The sequence below is a fragment of the Natrix helvetica genome, assembly GCF_964273705.1.
Source record: "Natrix helvetica genome assembly, chromosome: 16".
Taxonomy (NCBI): Eukaryota; Metazoa; Chordata; class Lepidosauria; order Squamata; family Natricidae; genus Natrix; species Natrix helvetica.
The window spans coordinates 5,783,476-5,801,990 of record NC_138563.1 but is presented as its reverse complement, the minus strand read 5'-3'; the positions used below and the strand labels follow the sequence as shown (position 1 = coordinate 5,801,990).

General features: G+C 48.5%; 1 protein-coding gene across 1 annotated transcript; it reads left to right on the top strand.

Moving 5' to 3' along the window:
• Positions 1–1,475: 1,475 nt before the first annotated feature.
• Positions 1,476–17,806, top strand: OVOL1 (ovo like transcriptional repressor 1). The gene is made up of 4 exons (XM_081968272.1): positions 1,476–2,436; positions 13,141–13,331; positions 14,076–14,262; positions 16,054–17,806. The coding sequence occupies exons 1-4, from the start codon at positions 2,340–2,342 to the stop codon at positions 16,356–16,358; spliced, it is 780 nt and encodes a 259-aa protein (XP_081824398.1). The 5' UTR covers positions 1,476–2,339; the 3' UTR covers positions 16,359–17,806.
• The last annotated feature ends 709 nt before the right edge of the window (positions 17,807–18,515 follow it).

Below are 18,515 nucleotides of genomic sequence, written 5' to 3'. Positions count from 1 at the left end.
CTCTCTACCCCCCACTTAAATCCAGGAGGAGGGTCCATAGATAAAGGAGTGGGGGCTGATTTGTCTAATTTTCCTACCTTCAAGGCAACTTTATCAGGCTCTTGGGGCAGGGCCAGCCGCCCTCCCCCCCCCACCCACCAGGGTGGGATCAGCTCCAATTGTCTATCTGCTGGCCCCCTCCTCTTTGTTTGCCAAAGCTTTGTTTTCCATGTTTACTAAGTCTCCCATTCCGGGCAGGGAAGGGAGAGCAGGGGGGGGGGGGAATCAAACCTGCCCACCTTATTTTTTTTTTTTTTTTTTGTACTTTGGAAGAATGGGCCTTTTTAAATGGATTTTAAATTCCTTATATTTTCCCCCTTGAGGGTGACCAACCAATCCCTGTTTAATTACAAGCCAGCCCCGCCATTTCTCCCTGTAAGGTCTAGCACTAATTAATTCATGTTATTAATTCATTAGACCTGGAAAGACACAGAAAGAGAGAGAGAGAGAGAGAGCGCGACCAGGAGCAAAAATAAATGAATACAGGTAATTCTTCGACTTAAGACCCCCGACATTTCTGCAGCTCAATGATAATAAACCTTGGCTAAGAGAGTTTTGTCCCGTTCTGTGACATTTCTTGCCACTGTTGTTAAGTGAATCCCTGCGGTGGATCCGTTAGTTGTGAAGCGAATCTGGCTTCCCCGCTGAATTTGCTTGTCCGAAGGATGCAAAAGCATGATTTCGGAGACCCAGCAGCGGTCGTAAGTATGAATTGGCGGCCAAAGCCTTTGAATTTCTATCAGGTTGACCCAAGGGGGGTTTAGTTTAGTTTAGTTTAGTTTACTGTCATTGCACATTGTACAACGAAATTAAATGCCATCTTCAGTTTGCATTATAACTATAAAAATAAAAACACAAACATATATATATTTTACTTTCTAGAGTTTCTAAGGTTTTTAGGGATTTTTCTGGGGTTGCTACAAAGGTTACTGTGGTCGTAAAGTCAGCCACGTGGTTGTTAAATGAATATGACTTCCCCGTTGCTTGTCCGATGAGACAGACAGACAGACAGACACAAACACACACACACACGGCCCCCACGACTGTCACAAATACGAGTCCCGTGGCCAAGTGTCTGAATATTTGATCACAGTGTGCAACGGTCCTAAATGTGAAAAAAAAAGCTTGTAAGTCCCTTTTTACGGTAACCTTTGAACGGCCACTAAACGAGCTGTTAAAATTCGAGAACTACCTGTACGGAGATTCCCCTAAATATCCATATTTTTTTCTCCCGCTGGCCAGAAACTTGGGGTGTGTCCCTCTTTTTTTTTGGAGGGGAAAAACAGGAGCCGACTCAGAAGTCGTGGGTGTCAAAACTGCCATCTTCTCCTCCCCGCCTCCTTCTCTCCCCCCCCCCCCGTCTCTCCCTCCGCCCGACCTTCCCAAACCGGTTTAGCAGGCAGGTAAAGGCGAAGTAAAGACACCGTTATTTCCAAACGCATGCGCCATCCGCACCACGCCTCCCGACAGCAGATCAAATTAAGGAGCTGGGGCAGACGGACGAGGTGGTTTCCCCCCCCCCTCCTGAACTCTTAAAAAGAAATATTAAAAATTAAATCCATCGGGATTGTTCTCCGCTTTAATTTTGATGGGAGCCCCGCTTCGATCCGGAGTAAAGCGCGAGCGTTAAGGCGAGGAAAGCGAAGCGAAGAGGAGGAAAAATATATCGGCGCCTCGCTTGTTGCTCACCTGGTGGGCGCTCCTCTTTCTTTCTTTCTTTCTTTCTTTCTTTCTTTCTTTCTTTCTTTCTTTCTTTCTTTCTTTCTTTCTTTGTCTTTCTTTCCTTCCTTCCTTCCTTTCCTCCCCCCCTTCCCCCTTTCTTTTGAACCTTGAGCCTCGCGCGCCAGGGGAAAAGTTTTTTGGAACGTTCGCCCAAGACGAACGTTCCAAGGATCGAACCTTCGCGGCGCCAAGGTTCGTTCCGGCGAGGCTCAACGTTCCATCGGGCGCGCACACGGAACACAGAACGTCCCGGAGCCCTTAATGGACGGATTCGGAAGTCGCCGGTGGTTTGGATTGATTGATTGATTGGTTCTTGGTATTGGCCTTCCTTCCTTCCTTCCTTCCTTCCTTCCTTCCTTCCTTCCTTCCTTCCTTCCTTCCTTCCTTCCTTCCTTCCTTTCTTTCCTTTTTCTTCTCTTTCTATCTCCCCTCTTTCTCTCCTCTTTCTCTTCTCTCTTTCTTTCCTGTTTCGTTTTCTCCTCCTCCTCCTCCTCTCCTCCTCCTCCCTCCGCCCTGGCGAGGGAAGCCAACTTGGGAAGTTCAACGGCGGCCAGGCTAGCTGACCTCGAGCTCCCAAAATGCCCCGAGCTTTCCTGGTGAAAAAAACGTGCGTTTCGGGCCGGAGGAACTGGAGCGAGCTCCCCGACGAAGAACGAGGAGAGGTCTACGTGCCAGGTGAGTCTCGCGGGCGGGCGGGGACTGGGAGAGGTAGCAACGGGTCTGGCATTTGGAACCATTGTCGTTGCTGCTGCTGTTGTTGTTGTTATCCTCAACAATAACACAACGGCATTCCGGGTTTTGCTACTTTGAAGCTAAAAAACAAAACAAAACAAAATCTGTGCTCTGAGTTGGGAAAACTAATGAAAAGAGTTAAGTCCCATAGTGGATTGGGCCCAATGGGGGGGGGGGGAGGGGAAGGGAGGGAGAAAATGGGGAAGAGGCCCAGGGGGTTAATAGGGGCTCCTTTCTGGGGCTTGGGTCGTTTCCCTCCACCGCCCCAGGCTGTGAAGCGCGATCCTACACGCTCCACCTTATTTTTCAAGACGGGGAGGGGGGAAGGAGGAGGGCTAGGAAAGGTCCGTTATGAAGCATCACTTCAAAAAACGAGGAATTTGCCTATTGTATCCCCGTCGGATTTTTGTGCGTGGGGGGGAGTGGGTGGGAAAGGGGGTCGAGGGGGGAAGGTTGAAAAGCTGCTAATCACACCTGCCCAGCGATCCCATTGTGTCTCCCCTCCTCCCACCCCCCGGCCTGGGAAGCGCAGTTAAGCGCAGCCTACTCCGCCTTCTGGAATGTTTGAACGCGCCGGCAATTTAGTGGTTGGTTGAGTTGGGGAGGCTGGAGGGGCAAATGGGAAGAGAAGAAAGGAAGGAAGAAAAAAGGAAGGAAGGAGAGGAGGGAAGGAAAGAAGGAGGGAGGGAGAAGGAAGAAAGGAGAGGAAGGAAGGAAAATTGGAGAGCAAGGGGAAGGAAGGAAGGAGGGAGAGGAGGAGAGCAAGGGGAAGGAAGGAGGAGGAGGGAGAAGGAAGGAAGGAGAATTGGACAGCAAAGGGGAAGGGAGGAAGGAGGATAGAGAGGAGGAAGGAGAAGGAAGAAGAATTGGAGAGCAAGGGGAAGGGAGGAAGGAGGAGAGAGAGGAGGAAGGAGAAAGAAGGAAGGAGAGGAGGGCAGTAATGAAGGAGGAGGGAGAAGAAAGGAAGGAGAAAGCAAGGGGAAGGAAGGAGAGGAGGGTGGGAAGGAGGGAGAGGGGGAAGGCAGGAGAGGAGGGAAGGAAGAAAGGAAAGAAGGAAGGAGGAGAGCAAGGGGAAGAGAGAGAGGAGGAAGGAGAAGGAAGGAGAATTGGAGAGCAAGGGGAAGGAAGGAAGGAGAGATGGGAGGGGGGCTCTGGAAAAAGAGGGGAGGGCACGCTTTCTTCTTCTTTTTCCTTTCTTATCCAAGCGCAAGATAGGATGGGAAGTTGAAGGTGAGGATCAGGGGCAAAGGAGGTGAACTTTGCCCTTGCTGAGATCGGAGTGGTTGTTTTAAATGGGCAACAGTTCGCTCCATGTAACGTTTTTTTTTTCCTTCCTTCTTAATAATAAATGGCAACAGCGTAGAATAAAAGGTACCAATCAGAGAGAATATTTGGTTAACTTGAGGTTGAAATGAAAAGTCCCTGGTGGTCTCTGAGCTTGGTGGTTTTCTTGCAAACGTTTCATGACCCAACTAGGTAACATCATCAGTGCTAGAAGGGAATGGGGCTTGTGGAGAGGAGGAGGAGGGAGGAAGGAGGAAGAAGGAAAGAGAAAAGGAGGAAGATTGTGGGGTCCTTGATGCTCTCTGAGCTTGCAGACGTTTCATGACCCAACTAGGGAACATCATCAGTGCTAGGAGGAGTTTACTCTTAATTTATCTGTCCCTTCTAGCACTGATGATGTTCCCTAGTTGGGTCTTAAAACGTCTGCAAGAGACACAACCAAGCTCAGACACCAACGAGGACCCCCTCACAGAATAATTACAGTTGCAAGGGGTCTTGGAGGCCTTCTAGTCCACCCCACCCACCCTTGCTCAATCGGGAGACCCTCTATATCACCCCAGACAAATGGCTTGTCCGGTCTCTGCTTAAAAAAAACCTCCAACCCCTGGACTCCTGGGAAAATATTCTATAATGTTCTTTAGAGGAAGCGTCTAGAAGAACAACAAATGAAAAACAATTAACCAGGTTCCATAAATGTTGAGTCAGGAGAATCGGACAAGAGAAGCCTGCGGATGACGTTATCTAGTAGGGTGCCGAAACGTTCAGAAACGGAATCGAAATACGCTCGCAGAGCCTACCGCGGCTGGAAATCTAAAACCCGAGCGGCTACACGATTTTCTCTCTCTCTCTCTTTGTTTTTACAATAAACCAGGATTAAGTTGTAAATATTCACATCACAGGCAAAGGTTGGATTCCTGGTTTTTAAATAAGGGGAGGGGGCTTGGTGGTTGGAAATCCAGCCCCTTGCTTAGCCCAGAGGAGAGCCGATGGTGAGAAACCGTTCCTTCTCTGCGGAACGCAGCCTCGCGATGGGCGTGTGTGTGGGCTGGGGCCAGGTTAAACTGGTTTACTTCATGAATTGTGGCTGGCTGCATTTGCTGACCAAGTTGAGGCATAGCTTGTTTACCCACCCCGTCTCCTGGGCTGGCCCTGTTTGTGGAACTGTCAACAAGCCAGAGGCAATCCGGGGGTCCCTTCCGTTCCCAGAATGCTCAGCAGACCCCCGGGATTTGGGGCAAATGGCCCAGCTAGCCGGGGAATTCTGGGAGTTGAAATCTAAACCCTTCAGATCGGTTGAAGGAAGAGGTGCATAGAAGTTTTCAACAGGAGACGGTGAGTTCTAGTCCCATTTTAGCTATGAAAGCCAGCTGGGTGACTTTGGGCCAATCACCAGGAGACAGTGAGTTCTAGTTCTCCTTTGGGTATTAAAGCCAGCTGGGTGACTTTGGGCCAATCACCAGGAGACGGTGTTAAAGTTCTCCCTTGGGCATGAAAGCCAAATGGGCGGCTTTGGGCCAATCACCAGGAGACTGTGAGTTCTAGTCCTCCCTTGGGCATGAAAGCCAAATGGGCGACTTTGGGCCAATCACCAGGAGACGGTGAGTTCTAGTCCCATTTTAGCCATGAAAGCCAGCTGGGTGGCTTTGGGCCAATCACCAGGAGACAGTGAGTTCTAGTCCTCCCTTGGGCATGAAAGCCAAATGGGCGGCTTTGGGCCAATCACCAGGCGACTGTGAGTTCTAGTCCTCCCTTGGACTTGAAAGCCAACTGGGTGACTTTGGGCGAATCACCAGGAGACTGTGGGGTTAGGGGGAAAGATGGGGGACAGAGGGGAACCTATACGTGATTTTTAGGAGAGGCCGCTAACATTTAGCGTAGGACATTTTTTGCATTACTTGGCAAGCTGCTACGGCCTCCACTTTAGGACTCTGTAATTAGCATCTAATTAATCACGCTGGCAGCCTGATTCCAGCTTCGTGAGTCAAGAGGAACATTCCGGCAGGGTTCCAGCCATCTTGCTTTCTGGAGCGGTCCAGAATGATCCAGAAATGCAAAACGAAGCGTGCTGACGGACCTGTTAGCTGGCCCACCTCAGAACCTGTTTTGGGAAGGATGATGAAAACGATAAACAGTTTTAGATTTAAGCCTTGCCCTGAAGTTTTGCGTTCTTCCCCTTTCTTGGCTTCTGTTGTTGTTAGTTGCAAAGCCATATCCGACCCCATGGACAACGTTCCTCCAGGCCTTCCTGTCCTCTACCATCCTCTGGAGTCCATTGAAGCTCAGGCCGAATGCTTCCGTGACTCCATCCAGCCACCTCCTTCTCTGCTGTCCCCTTCTTCTTCTTTTGCCCTCCATCGTTCCCAGCATGAGGCTCTTCTCCAGGGAGTCCTTCTTCCTTCTCATCAGGTGGCCAAAGTCTTTGAGTTTCCTCTTCAGGATCTGGCCTTCTAAAGAGCAGCCGGGGTTGATCTCCTCTAGGACTGACCGGTTGGATGGCCATGCAGTCCAAGGGACTCAATGCAGGAGTCTTCTCCAGCACCAGAGTTCAAAGGCCTCCATTCTTTGGCGCTCAGCCTTCCTCATGGTCCAACCTTCACAGCCATCCATTGCAACTGGGGAAACCAGTTGGCTTCGTGGTTTCTGGCATCCTACAAACAACCCTGCGAGATAGGCTGGGCAGAGAGGGAGAGGGGGAGAGAGGGAGGGAGAGGAAAGAGAGACAGGGAGAGAGAAGGAGAGAAACAGGGAAAGAGGGAGGGAGAGGAAAGAAAGGGATAGAGAGAGACAGGGAGAAGGAGAGTGGGAGAGAGAAAGGGAGAGAGCGGGAAGGATAGAAAAAGAGGGTGGTAGGGAGGGAGAGAGAGGAAAGAGGGATAGGGAAAAGAGATGGAGAGAGACAGGGAAAGAGCAGGTGGGGGAGAGGAAAGAGAGACGAAGGGAGAGGAAAGAAAGGGAAAGAGGGAGAAGAGAAGGAGAGGGAAAAAGAGAGGGAGAGAGCGCAGGAGGGAGAGAGAGACAGAGCAGGAGGGAGAGGAAAGAGAGTTGGAGAGAGAGCAGGAGGGAGAGGGGGAGAAAGGAAGAGGGAGGGATGGGGAGAGAGGAAGTAGAGGGAAAGAGATGGAGAGGGACAGAGCAGGAGGGGAGAGAAGAAAGAGGGAGAGAGGGAGAAGAGATGGGGAGAGACCGAGAAAGAGAGAAGGAAGGAGAGGAAAGAAAGGGAGAGAGAGAGAGAGAGAGAGAGACGGAGAGCAGGAAAGAGCATGGACAAGAGAGGGAAGGAGAGGGAAAGAGGGAGGGACGGGGGGGGAAAGAGAGAGCGGGCGAGAGAGGGAAAGGAGAGGGAAAGAGACGGGGAGGGAGAGGAAAGGAAGGGAAAGAGAAGAGGAGGGGGAAAAAGAGAGAGTGGGAGAGAGCGCAAGAGAGAGAGGGAGGAAAAGAGGAAGGAGAGAAGAAGGAGAGGGAGAATAGATGGAGAGAGACAGAGAAAGAGCAGGAGGGAGAGGAAAGAGAAAGAGAGAGAGACAGAAATTGATTCTCCCCAAGTGTTTTGGGGCTGAGTTGTGTGTGTGTGTGTGTGTGTGTGGCGGGGTGTTGGTGTCTGTGAACAAGGGTCTTGAGGCTTCAGTTTTGGGCCTCATAACATAGATAGCAAACTTGGGGTTTGGACCCCGTTGCCTTGCCTGGGCTGATGGCATCAAGGGACCATGTTGCACATCACTAAAGAAGTGGGAACAAGGAGAGGTTGGGTCTCGGGCCCCCACCCCCCAAAAGTAGTGGGGGGGGGGCAGTGTGGAACTCCTTCTTTACGACCGCTCACCCAGGACGCTCGCATTTCAAATCCAAAACTTATGGGTTTTTATTTATTTCTTCCATTTTAAAATGCCAGGAAAACATCCACTCGCTAACTAAACTCCAGTGAAAGATCAGAGAGGATCGGTAACCTTGGGAAAAGCAAGGGCGTCGGATGGAATACAGGCAGTCCTCGACTTAACAACCGTTCAAAGTTACAACGGCGTTGAAAATAGGGACTTGCGATAGTTTTTCACCCTTAACGACCGTCGCAGCATCCCCGTGGTTGCGTGATCAAAGATCAGAAGCCTGGCAACTGGCATTTAGAGGCAGTCCTCGACTTACGACCACAGCGGGAGCCCCACATTTACGACGCTAAGCTAAGCGAGGCATTTGTTCGGCGAGCTTTGCCCCGTTTTACGACCGAGCTTACCGCAGTTGCTAAGCGAATCATTGCAAGGGGTTAAGTTAGTCACACAGTCGTTAAATGAATCTGGCTTCCCTCGTTGGCTGCAGCCGTCGTAAAGACAAGTCAGTGGCCAAGCGTCTGAATTTTGATCACGGGGAATGCTGCAACGGTCGTAAGCGTGAATAACGGTCCTAAGTCACTTTTTTTCAGTGCCGTTGAAACTTTGGTTACCAAACAGTTCGTGTTTATGACGGCGTTGGAAGGGACCTTGTAGGTCATCTAGTCCAACCCCCCCCCTGCCCAAGCAGGCTCACTCAACAACTGTGTAACTAGCTTAACAACGGCAGGTATTCGCTTAACAACTAGGAACTCTTTTGCTTAGCAACGGGAATTTTACGCGCCGATTGTGGTTTTAAATCAAAGATTACCCAGCTGTGATTATGATCTGCAAGACCAGCAAAACAGTGCTCCTGAGAATGTGCAGAGCGATGCATTCACAGAGATTAATTAATTTTTTAAAAAAACCGTTTCTTGCTGTTAAATCATCCCAAATAACGCTGGTAATTCCTCTCAGTTCTTTAGCTTTGGAATGCGGTGCGATTTATATTTGATTTAAATATATATTTTTTTGGCACAGAACGTCGCGGATTCCTTTTAATTAAAAAAAAAAGCGGACTTAAAAGGCAAATAAATGTGCTGACAAATTTGACAGGCTTTGCCAGTTGACTTCGGGCTGCTCCGTCTAAATGAAAAGCGAAACGTGGAATTAAATTTTTGGGGTGAAGGATGCCGTTGGATTGCGGGAACGGAGTTTTCATTTCTGGGTTTGGAAAACCAGCAGAAACGACTAACTAGTATTAGATAACTAGGAACTCCTGTTAGGATGATAGCTGGAAATATGGATATGAATTTTAAACTATGTGAAATGGTGTTTTGAACCCGGTGCACACTTTGTCCCAAAAAAGATAGTGTGTGTGTGTGTGTGTGAGAGAGAGAGAGAATAAGAAAATGAGAGAGAGAGAATGAGAGAAAGAATGGGAGAGAAAGAACCAAGAGGGAGAATAAAGAAAGAAAGAATAAGGAAAGAGAGAATGAGAGGGGAGAGGGAGAATGAGAGAGAAAGAAGCAAGAGAGAGAGAGAGAGTGAAAGAGAAAGAATGAAGAAAAAGAGACAAAAGAGAATTAGAAAAAGGAAGGAAGGGAGAGAGAGAGAGAGAATAATAATGGAATTGCTATGTAAGTATACATTTAAAAGGAGGCTGTATGTAAAATTATTAACATGAAAGATGATGATTGGGAAGAAAGAAGGTATAAATAATTGAGGAAGGGAAATGTTATAAGAGGAGATACGTTAAGTTGCAATGTTAAAATAAGAATAGATGTATATAAAGAATTTGGTGGTAAGTTAGAACTATTATGACACCAACGAAGATTGTATTTAGATGACATACTGATTAATGAAGAATGAAATGTTTATTTTAAAAGGAAAACAATAAAAAACTTTTACAAAAAAGAAGAAACTACTACTTAGGGTAGAAGTACATCATATACTTCTTATATAAGAAGAACCATGACCGTTCAATGGGACAAACGTTGCCAAGAAAAAGGGACTTACGACCGTTTTTCACACTTACAACCATTGCGTCGCCCTGGTCACAATTCAGACGTCTGGTGACTAGCTCATATTTATGACGGTCGCAGGGCCCCGCGGAGGTCACGCGATCCCCTTTTGCGACCTTCTGGCCAGCGACGTCCATGGGAGACGCAAGATTCATTTAACGACTGTGTGACCGACTTAAGCACCGCAGTGATTCACTTAACAAATGCGGCAAGGAAAGTCGTAAAGTGGAGGAGAATATCGCTTAACAAATGTCTCACTTAAGTATGTAAATTTTGGGGCCCCGTTGCATTGGCAAGTCGAGGACTTACTCGTACCTACGACGGTTGTAGTCTCCTGGTAGCACACGATTCCCATTTTCTGACAATTCAACGAGGAGGCCGGATTCACTTAACAACCGTGTGGCTAACTTAACAACTGGAGTGATCCACTTAACAATTGTGGTAAGGAAGGTAGTAAAACGGGGCAAAACTGACTTAACAACTTAGGATTCCATTTGGATCTCTCGGTCGCAAAAAAGAATCGCGTAACCACCTCCCTCCGCCCCTCCCCCCCGAGACACTGCAACCGTCATAAATACGGGTCAGCTAGCTTAACTGCAGTGATTCACTTAACAACTGCGGCAAGAAGGGCCGTCAAACGGGGCAAAACACACTTCACAAACGCTTCGAAATGGACATTTGGCGCTCCGATAAGTCGGAGATTACCCGCAGAACTCCCAGATGTGATTACGATCTGCTTAAAAACGACCCCGTTGTAAGTTGAGGACTTACTGGTCTGTCTGTCTGGCTTTTCTTTCTTTTTCCCGTCATACAACGGAAAGAAGGGGGCCGCCTTTGTAATGTTCTTTGCCTGCATTTTAAGGGCAGTTGCAACACGCAGCCTGCTCCTTACTCCACCTTTCTGGAGGCAGGTGATGGGCCCTTAAAATGTGGCGCCAGCCCCGGAAACGGTTAATTAACTCGCTGGGTTGGGCCGCGCTTTCCAATAACATCCCGGTCAACCGGTTCCAGGCTGTTTACAGTGATTGCAGCTGGCGTTGGGTCCCGATAGAGGGACGCCGGCGAAGGAGGGGACAGGTTTTTTTTTGTTTTTAGGGGGAGGAAAGGGGAGCGGGAACCTCGTGCTTTGTTTCCAAACGTTTGCAAAAATCATGAGGACTAGCGCCCTGGCCAGCCTTGCGAAACGGCCCTTTTGGCTTGTTTTTTTTGAGCTCGCCTCGTTTCATCTCCCAACCTGGGGCTGGTTTTTCCAGGTATACCTGGAGGTGAGCCAGCTCCGAGAGGCGTCCGAGGGGCGGGAAATAAACCCCGAATGCGGCTTTTGATAAGTGTTCCTAGAGACTCGGGTTTTTTTCCCTCCGAGTGGGGAAAATTTTAGTTTAGTTTAGTTTAGTTTAGTTGTCTACTCTACTCTACTCTACTCTACTCTACTCTACTCTACTCTACTCTACTCTACTCTACTCTACTCTACTCCACTCCACTCCACTCCACTCCACTCCACTCCACTCTACTCTTCTTTACTTTCCTCTACTCTATTCTCCTTTTCTTTATTTTACTTTACTCTACTCTACTTTATTTTCCTCTACGCCACTTTCCTTTCCTTCATTGTAATTGCACCTCGTACAACGAAATTAAATGCCATCGTCAGTGTTCATTATAACTATCAAAATAAAAACACAAGCACACATCCTTCACATCCAATATATAATTGAAACTGAAAACTTCTGATATTGCATTAATATTGCACTGTACCGTAGAATTCAATATGATTACTGCCCCTGGGAGAGAAGCTGTTTTTCAGCCTATTTGTCCTGGTTTTTATTCTCCGGCACCGGCTGGCAGATGGTAATAGTTCAAAAAAAAAAAAGGATACCCAGGATGAGATGGATCTTTAAGGATGTTTTGAACTTTCTTAAGGCAGCGGGAGCTATAAAGCTCTTCCAAAGAGGGGAGAGGGCAACCCAGGACCCTCTGGGCAATGACGTCGACCCTCTGGAGCCCTGTCCTATCTGCCCCTGTGCAATTGGCAGACCAGACATGGGTGTAGTAAGTTAAAATACTCTCTTTGGTGCAACGGTAGAAGGTCACCAGCAGTTTTCCATTCAGTTGTTGTTTCCTGAGAAGTCTCAGGTCGTATCATCCCTGCTGGGCCCTTTTGTCCAGTGCTGCGATGTGAGAGCCCCAAGTCAGCTCCTCTTTTATGACGACACCCAGAAACTTAAAACTGGCCACTTGGTCTCCCTTGATAAGCAAGGGCTCTATTCCTTCTATAGTCCGCTTTAATAAGCTCCTTGGTCTTGTTGGTGTGAAGGACCAAGTTATGGTCTCCACACCACGAAACCGTCCCGCCTCATCTCGATAGGCAGACTTAGCCCCACCGCTGTTGTATCGTCTGCAAATTTAGCAATAGTTTTACTAGCGTGAGTAGGAATGCAGTCGTGCACATAAGGCCTAAAGAGTAAGTGACTTTCATTTTGAGCGGTGACATTAAATTTGGCTCCGGATAGATGTGATCTGGGGCACAGCTGTTCTTGCGCGGAGAGAAGGAGAACCACGAGGCGTGATTTAAAAAAGGATTTTGGGAAATGTGGTGGACAATGAGATCCAGGAGCATGGAGGGGTTGCCTTTATTGTGTTTCGGTGTGTTGTGCGATATCTCGGGCCGCCACGATAAGGGTTTTAATTGGGTTTGCTAATTAGGGCATTTTAGACTCTAGAACAGTGTTTCTCAACCTTGGTAACTTGAAGATGTCTGGACTTCAAGTCCCAGAATTCCCCAGCCAGCTGGCTGGGGAATTCTGGGACTTGAAGTCCAGACATCTTCAAGTTACCAAGGTTGAAAAACACTGCTCTAGAAAGCTGGACAAAATTTAACCAGAGTTGGATTAAAGAAAATGTGGGTTTGTTGGATGTTCAATTCACACGGTGACATTTCATTGTAGCTTAATCCTGGCTTAACATGAAGGGTGAGCATAGCCAGAACTGGTCACCCCGCAAAGATACTGCAATCTTTCTGGGGACCTTCAAGCCACAAATCCTAGTTTTGATTTTCTTGCATCAGGCAGAGATCTCGACTTGCGACCACTTGTTTAGTGACAAATTCAAAGTTATGCTAGCCGGTTAAACGTGTACAAGGGTAATCCTCGGCTTACAACCACAAGGGAGGCCTATGTTTCCTCTGTTATGGAATGCGGTCGTTACATTACTGCCTTTCTCGTCGCCGTTAAGTCAATCCCTGCCAGGTGTCAAGTTAGTCACATGGTCGTTAAGTGAAACTGGCTTTCCCCATTGACCTGAAGGCCGCGAAAGGGGATCGCGTGATCCCCGGGACGCTGCAACTCATCGTAAATACGAGTCAATTGCCAAACGTCAGAATTTTGATTACGCGGCCACAGTAAGGGTGCAACCGTCATCCGTGGTAAGTCACTTTTTCAGTGTCATCGTAGTTTCGAATGGTCACAAGTCAAGGACGACCGTCTACATGACCTCTAGGAAGACCATTCTCCCCCCCCTTTTTTTTTAAAATCCCTTTTTCTCTTCTACAGTCTCCCTAGGCGGATATGCGCTCTGGAAAGACCCCGAGCCTTCGGTGGCCGAGCCGCCATCCTTCCAGATGCCGCTGGACATGACCATCCGCAACTCCGCCTACACGGCGGCTCAGCCCCACGGCGCAGCCCACGTATCCAGCGGGGCACGGCTGGAAACCGAGTCCGACTTCACGCACTCCAAAATCAAGGTAGGACCGACGGGCTGCTTTGTAAACCACAGTTTATTACAGATCGACCAGAGTTGGGGAAGGACCTTGGAGGTCATCTAGTCCAACCCCCCCCTCCACCGCCCAAGCAGGAGACCCTACATCATTTCTCACACTTTCTGAGGGTTTCGAAAGTGAGGTTGTACGCCTAAAAAAAAAAAACAAATAGCAATAATGAAAGGTGTGTGATTCTTTGGAAGCTGCTCCTAGGCTGGGCTTGATTAAATCAGAGGCGGGGTGCAGATAAAGGTAAGTAAGTTAGTCATATGGAAGAAATGGCTTCGGGGACCTGGGATGCCCCGGTGATGGTTGTGGGTGCGCTCACAAAATGGTAGGCACGTGCCAGAGATTGCTAGTTTCTGGGCGCCCTCATTTATTGGCTCAGATGAGAAAGGGAGGGACAGATTTTTAACCGAGAAGGCGTTATTTTTCTGCTTGGAGGGACTGTTACGTTTTCCTTTTTTCCTTTCTTTTATTTGAAATTAGCCGATAACCCGGCGTCACCCGGAACCAATCTCCCTTACCAGAGGGAGCCCCCTTGTGGAGTACTGTGAAGCCGTAACCATGGCAGCTCCTCTTGGCTGTACAGTAGAAGCCATTTTAAGGCACAACAGGCTGTAGCTTAACAGAAATTGAATCCAAAAGGCACACAATCACTGTCAAAGTACTTTGATTTGTCACTATAGATATAAATCTTACTGAACCGCTTTCTTTGACCTCCCGCAGGTGAGCCCGGCTGACGGTCCCGTTGAGCAATTTTCCTGCCCGTTTTGCCAAAAAGCTTTCTCCTACCAACGGATGCTCAACCGTCACCTCAAGTGCCACAGCGAGATCAAACGTCACCTCTGTCCCTATTGCAACAAAGGGTTTAACGACACATTTGACCTCAAGCGACATGTTCGGACGCACACAGGTGAGCGGGCGCGGAGCGGGGGGCTGGTGCCGTCACCGGTTCCCACATGGCTGAGATTGATTCGCGAACCGGTGCCAGGAATGGCTTTTGAGATCTGGGCGGGGATCATCAACATCCTTTAACAACCCTTGCGGGTTGGTGTCTGGGCGACTGAATGGAGATAGCAGAGTGTTTTACTGGCCGGATGCTCTTTCCAGTTGCCGATGCGGAGTTTTGTTCAGCAGATAAATTCTCATCGTGCCCAGAAAGAGAAATATCGGCCTCTACCTAGGATCGAACTCCCAGCTTCCTGATTTTGAGGCGAGAGCTCTACCCCTAGGCCACCGCACCTCGAGATCCAGCTGGGGATGATAGTCCCATAAAAAATGGGTCCATAACTCGGGGTCTTTCTTAGACCCAGATCTATGGATACATAAGGGAGGGGGAGATTGTGGTTAGGGGCGGTACCCCCCAGCTCTCCTTGGCGTACAATGCCAAAACAACAGTTGCGAAGACCAAGGATGTCTCCCCCCCAAAAGATAAAAAAGGAGAAAAGGAGGTTGTGCCCACACGATCAACCCTCCATTCTACGGTAGTCCTTGACTTATGGCCACAATTGAGCCCAAAATTTCTGTTGTTAAGCAAGACAGTTTCCTCGTGTGTCAAATTCCTTGTGTGTCTCCACTTGACACGGTGGCAGAGGTGGCACGCCGAGCCTTCTCTGTGGGCACCCAAGCTGTTGCCAGCTGGTCCTCTGGTTTCTGTTGGGCCAGGCAACTGGTCTTCATGGGTGCTGGACCACCTGAAAACAGTCAAACAACGGGCCATTTTTCGGGTTGTTTTCAGGTTGTTTTTTCAGGCCAATTTTGTGGCCATTTTCAGGCTGTTTTTGGCCCCAAAACCAATTGAAAATGACCAGAAAACAGCTGAAAAAGGGCCATTTGGGGGCTGTTTTCAGGTTGTTTGGGGGGGCATTTTCAGTTCATTTTTCGGGCCATTTTAGGCCATTTTTTCAGGCTAATTTTGCCCCAAATCACAGCTCAAAATTGACCCCAAAACAGCCAGAAACGCCCCCCCCCAAAAGGGAACCTTTTCAGGCTGTTTTCAGGTTGTTTTTCCAAGCAGGTTTTGGGCCATTTGGGGGCCGTTTTCAGTTCATTTTTGGGGCCATCTTAGGCCATTTTTCAGGCTATTTTTGCCCCAAAACGCAGCTCAAAATTGCCCGAAAAACAGCCTGAAAACGGCCCAAAAAAAGACAGAAATTTTTCAGGCTGTTTTCAGGTTGTTTTTTCAAGCAGTTTTTGGGGCCATTTTGGGGCTGTTTTCAGTTCATTTTTGGGGCCATCTTAGGCCATTTTTCAGGCTATTTTTGCCCCAAAACACAGCTCAAAATTGACCGAAAAACAACCAGAAAATGGCCAAAAAGGGTGATTTTCCGGGCTGTTTCCAGGTGGTTTTTCCAGGCAGTTTTGGGGGCATTTTTCAGGCTATTTGTGGCCCCCAAAACACCTAGGCAATGATAGAAACGGCCTGAAAATTGGCCCCCAAATGCCCCCAAAATAGGCATGCACGTACCAGTCAGCTAGTCTTTGAGTCTCCAGTGCTCAGGTGGGCACAAAGACCAGCTGGCTGGCATGCACGCACATGCCAGAAACTCAAAGACCAGCTGGCCGGCATGACCAGCTGGTCTATGAGTTTCTGGCACTCCGGCATGCATTCACGTCCGGCCTGGTTTGGGCACGAAATGGGTTGGCCATCCTTGATCCAGGTTTTCTGAATTCACCCTGGATCCTTCCTCTTCCTCCCCTGCAGGTGTGCGTCCTTACAAGTGCCAGCTGTGTGATAAAGCTTTTACCCAGCGCTGCTCCCTGGAGTCCCACCTGAAAAAAATCCACGGGGTACAGCAGAGTTACGCCTACAAGGAGCGGCGGGCTAAACTCTACGTCTGCGAGGACTGCGGGTCGACAGCCGACAGCCAGGAAGGCCACCTGCGACATCTCCAGGAGCAGCACCCCGACAGCCCGCTACTCCGGAAAGCTTCGCGCAAAGCGGCTACAGGCCTTCACGGCATCGTGGGCACCGCGAGTATCCTGCAAGGCTCTAGCCCTTGTTCCTAAAACATCTTGGCCTTTTTTGCGGGGACGACGACACACCGACGCTCCTTTGAACTTTGGAACTGGCCGATGGACCCAGCCGTCACATCCGGTAGTTCGAATCCGGCGTGGGAAGAAGTTCTCCGCGAATCTTCCATGACGCGGTGGGAAAAAATGTTTGTTTGTTTTTTTACAAAAAGAAAAATCTGGATCGGACTTCCGGATAGGATGAATGGTGGCTTTGAATGTTAGAAAGGTCTCAATTGGGCTGTGTGGCAGGCCAAGGCTTGGAGGGTTGGGGCGGGATGATTCTCAGAGGTCATCTAGTCTGACCCCCTTTGGCCTAGTGTTATCGGATGCAACTTAGCCCCTTGCATGGGGGCTTGCCTTAAAATCCTCGCTGGGGTGGTACGTACAAATTGAATCTCCCGACGCCTGGATTTGGAATCGTCGGTTAAGCGTCCTTGGAATCCGTCGCCTAGTTTCTCGCACCCGAGTCCCAGGACTTTGATGAATGGCGTGAAGATTTGGGGAGACACCTCGAGGCAAAATCACTTTTGGAAGGTTCAAAACGCTTTAGCAATGAATCCCGTCACCGCTGGGTTGTGTTCAGCGGAGGCTTGGGGTTTGAGAAGCGATGGAGTAGATTTCCGCCTTTGATTAAGGAGGGGGTTTGGACTAGATGACCTCATCCCATCCCTTCGAGCTGTGTTAACTACTTTTTCAGCCTCAGGGCCCGATGGCACTTGTCTGACCTTGGAGATTAAGTGCCTGGACTTGTTGGCTCTCAGGGCAGAATTTGAACTGGGGATCCGTTTTTAAAATAATCTCGGGATTCGATTGGGGTGACTGGATGAGGTTATGCAAGCTTCCATGAGACACCCCATCTTTTTTCTCCCCAGAATTCAAAACATTCTGACATTCTGGAATATGGGTGAGTTGTGTGTGTGTGTGTGTGTGTGTGTGTATGTGTGATCCTTTTTAAATTGATCCAGAAAAATATATTATTTATCCAGAGTCGAGCAGCCACCGATTTTGAGTTTTAGGGAAAAAAAGATATAAAATACAGTAATGAATTGCTGATGGGGACTGCATCATCAGTCTAGCCTCTTTGAAACGGGGCAAGGAGAAATAAAATGAATTATCAAGCAAGTTACAACGGTTTCCGAAGACTGTCGTAAGGGGTTTATTATGTTTATTTAATAGGATGAATGTGTGAAGACCGGGTCTCTACCACGGCGTGGTGAGACACCGAAGCTAATGTTTTTTTGGCATGGGATAAGAGGCATTAAGCCAAACACCAGGGTGTAGATCTTTGTTTACATTATTGGCCGTGTTTTCTCTCTTGACTTTGGGGGAAACGAGCTCGGCCTGTGAACTTTTAATGTTATTATATTATCTGTAATCTATTCTTCTTCTTCCACTCTCTACCCGTTATTAATTAAAATAAAGGAACTGGAGGCTCTCTGCAAGCCGGACAAAGTTTGCACGTTGTTTTGGGATGCCAAAGGTGTGTCTCGGATGGGTCCTAAAGGTATAGCAGAACAGAGTTGGGAGGGACACCAGAGGCCTTCTAGTCCACCCCCCTGCTCAAGCAGGAGACCCTGTTCCATTTCAGTCAGTCAATCAATGAGAATAGAGTTGGAAGGGACCTTGGAGGTCTTCTAGTCCAACCCCTACTCAAGCAGGAGAGCCTATACCATTTTGATCGATCAATCAATCAATTATCAATCAATCAGAATAGAGCTGTAAGGGACCTTGGAGGTCTTCTAGTCCATCCCCCTGCTGAAGCAGGAGGCCTTACACCATTTCAATCAATCAATCAGAATAGAGCTGGAAGGGACCTTGGAGGTCTTCTAGTCCAATTCCCTGCTCAAGCAGGAGACCCTAGATGATTTCAGTCAGTCAATCAATGAGAATAGGGACCTTGGAGGTCTTCTAATCCACCCCCCTGCTCAAGCCCTATTCCATTTTGATTGATCAATCAATCAATCAATTAATCAATCAGAATAGAGCTGGAAGGGACCTTGGAGGTCTTTTAGTCCACCCCCCTGCTCAAGCAGGAGATCTTAGTCCATCTTGGTCAAATTAACTTTTAAGAAGCTCAGGAGAAACAGCTAACGGGGGACCAGTGAGCTGGGGTAGGTGGCAAACCAGTTCTAACTTCCCTTAGCACGTTAT

Bases quoted from the DNA above. Each gene is read 5' to 3' on its own strand.
- OVOL1 (XM_081968272.1), top strand. From the start codon at position 2,340: ATGCCCCGAGCTTTCCTGGTGAAAAAAACGTGCGTTTCGGGCCGGAGG. The intron at 13,332-14,075 runs GTAGGACCGACG...GACCTCCCGCAG, and splicing joins TCACGCACTCCAAAATCAAG to GTGAGCCCGGCTGACGGTCC. The intron at 14,263-16,053 runs GTGAGCGGGCGC...CCTCCCCTGCAG, and splicing joins ACATGTTCGGACGCACACAG to GTGTGCGTCCTTACAAGTGC.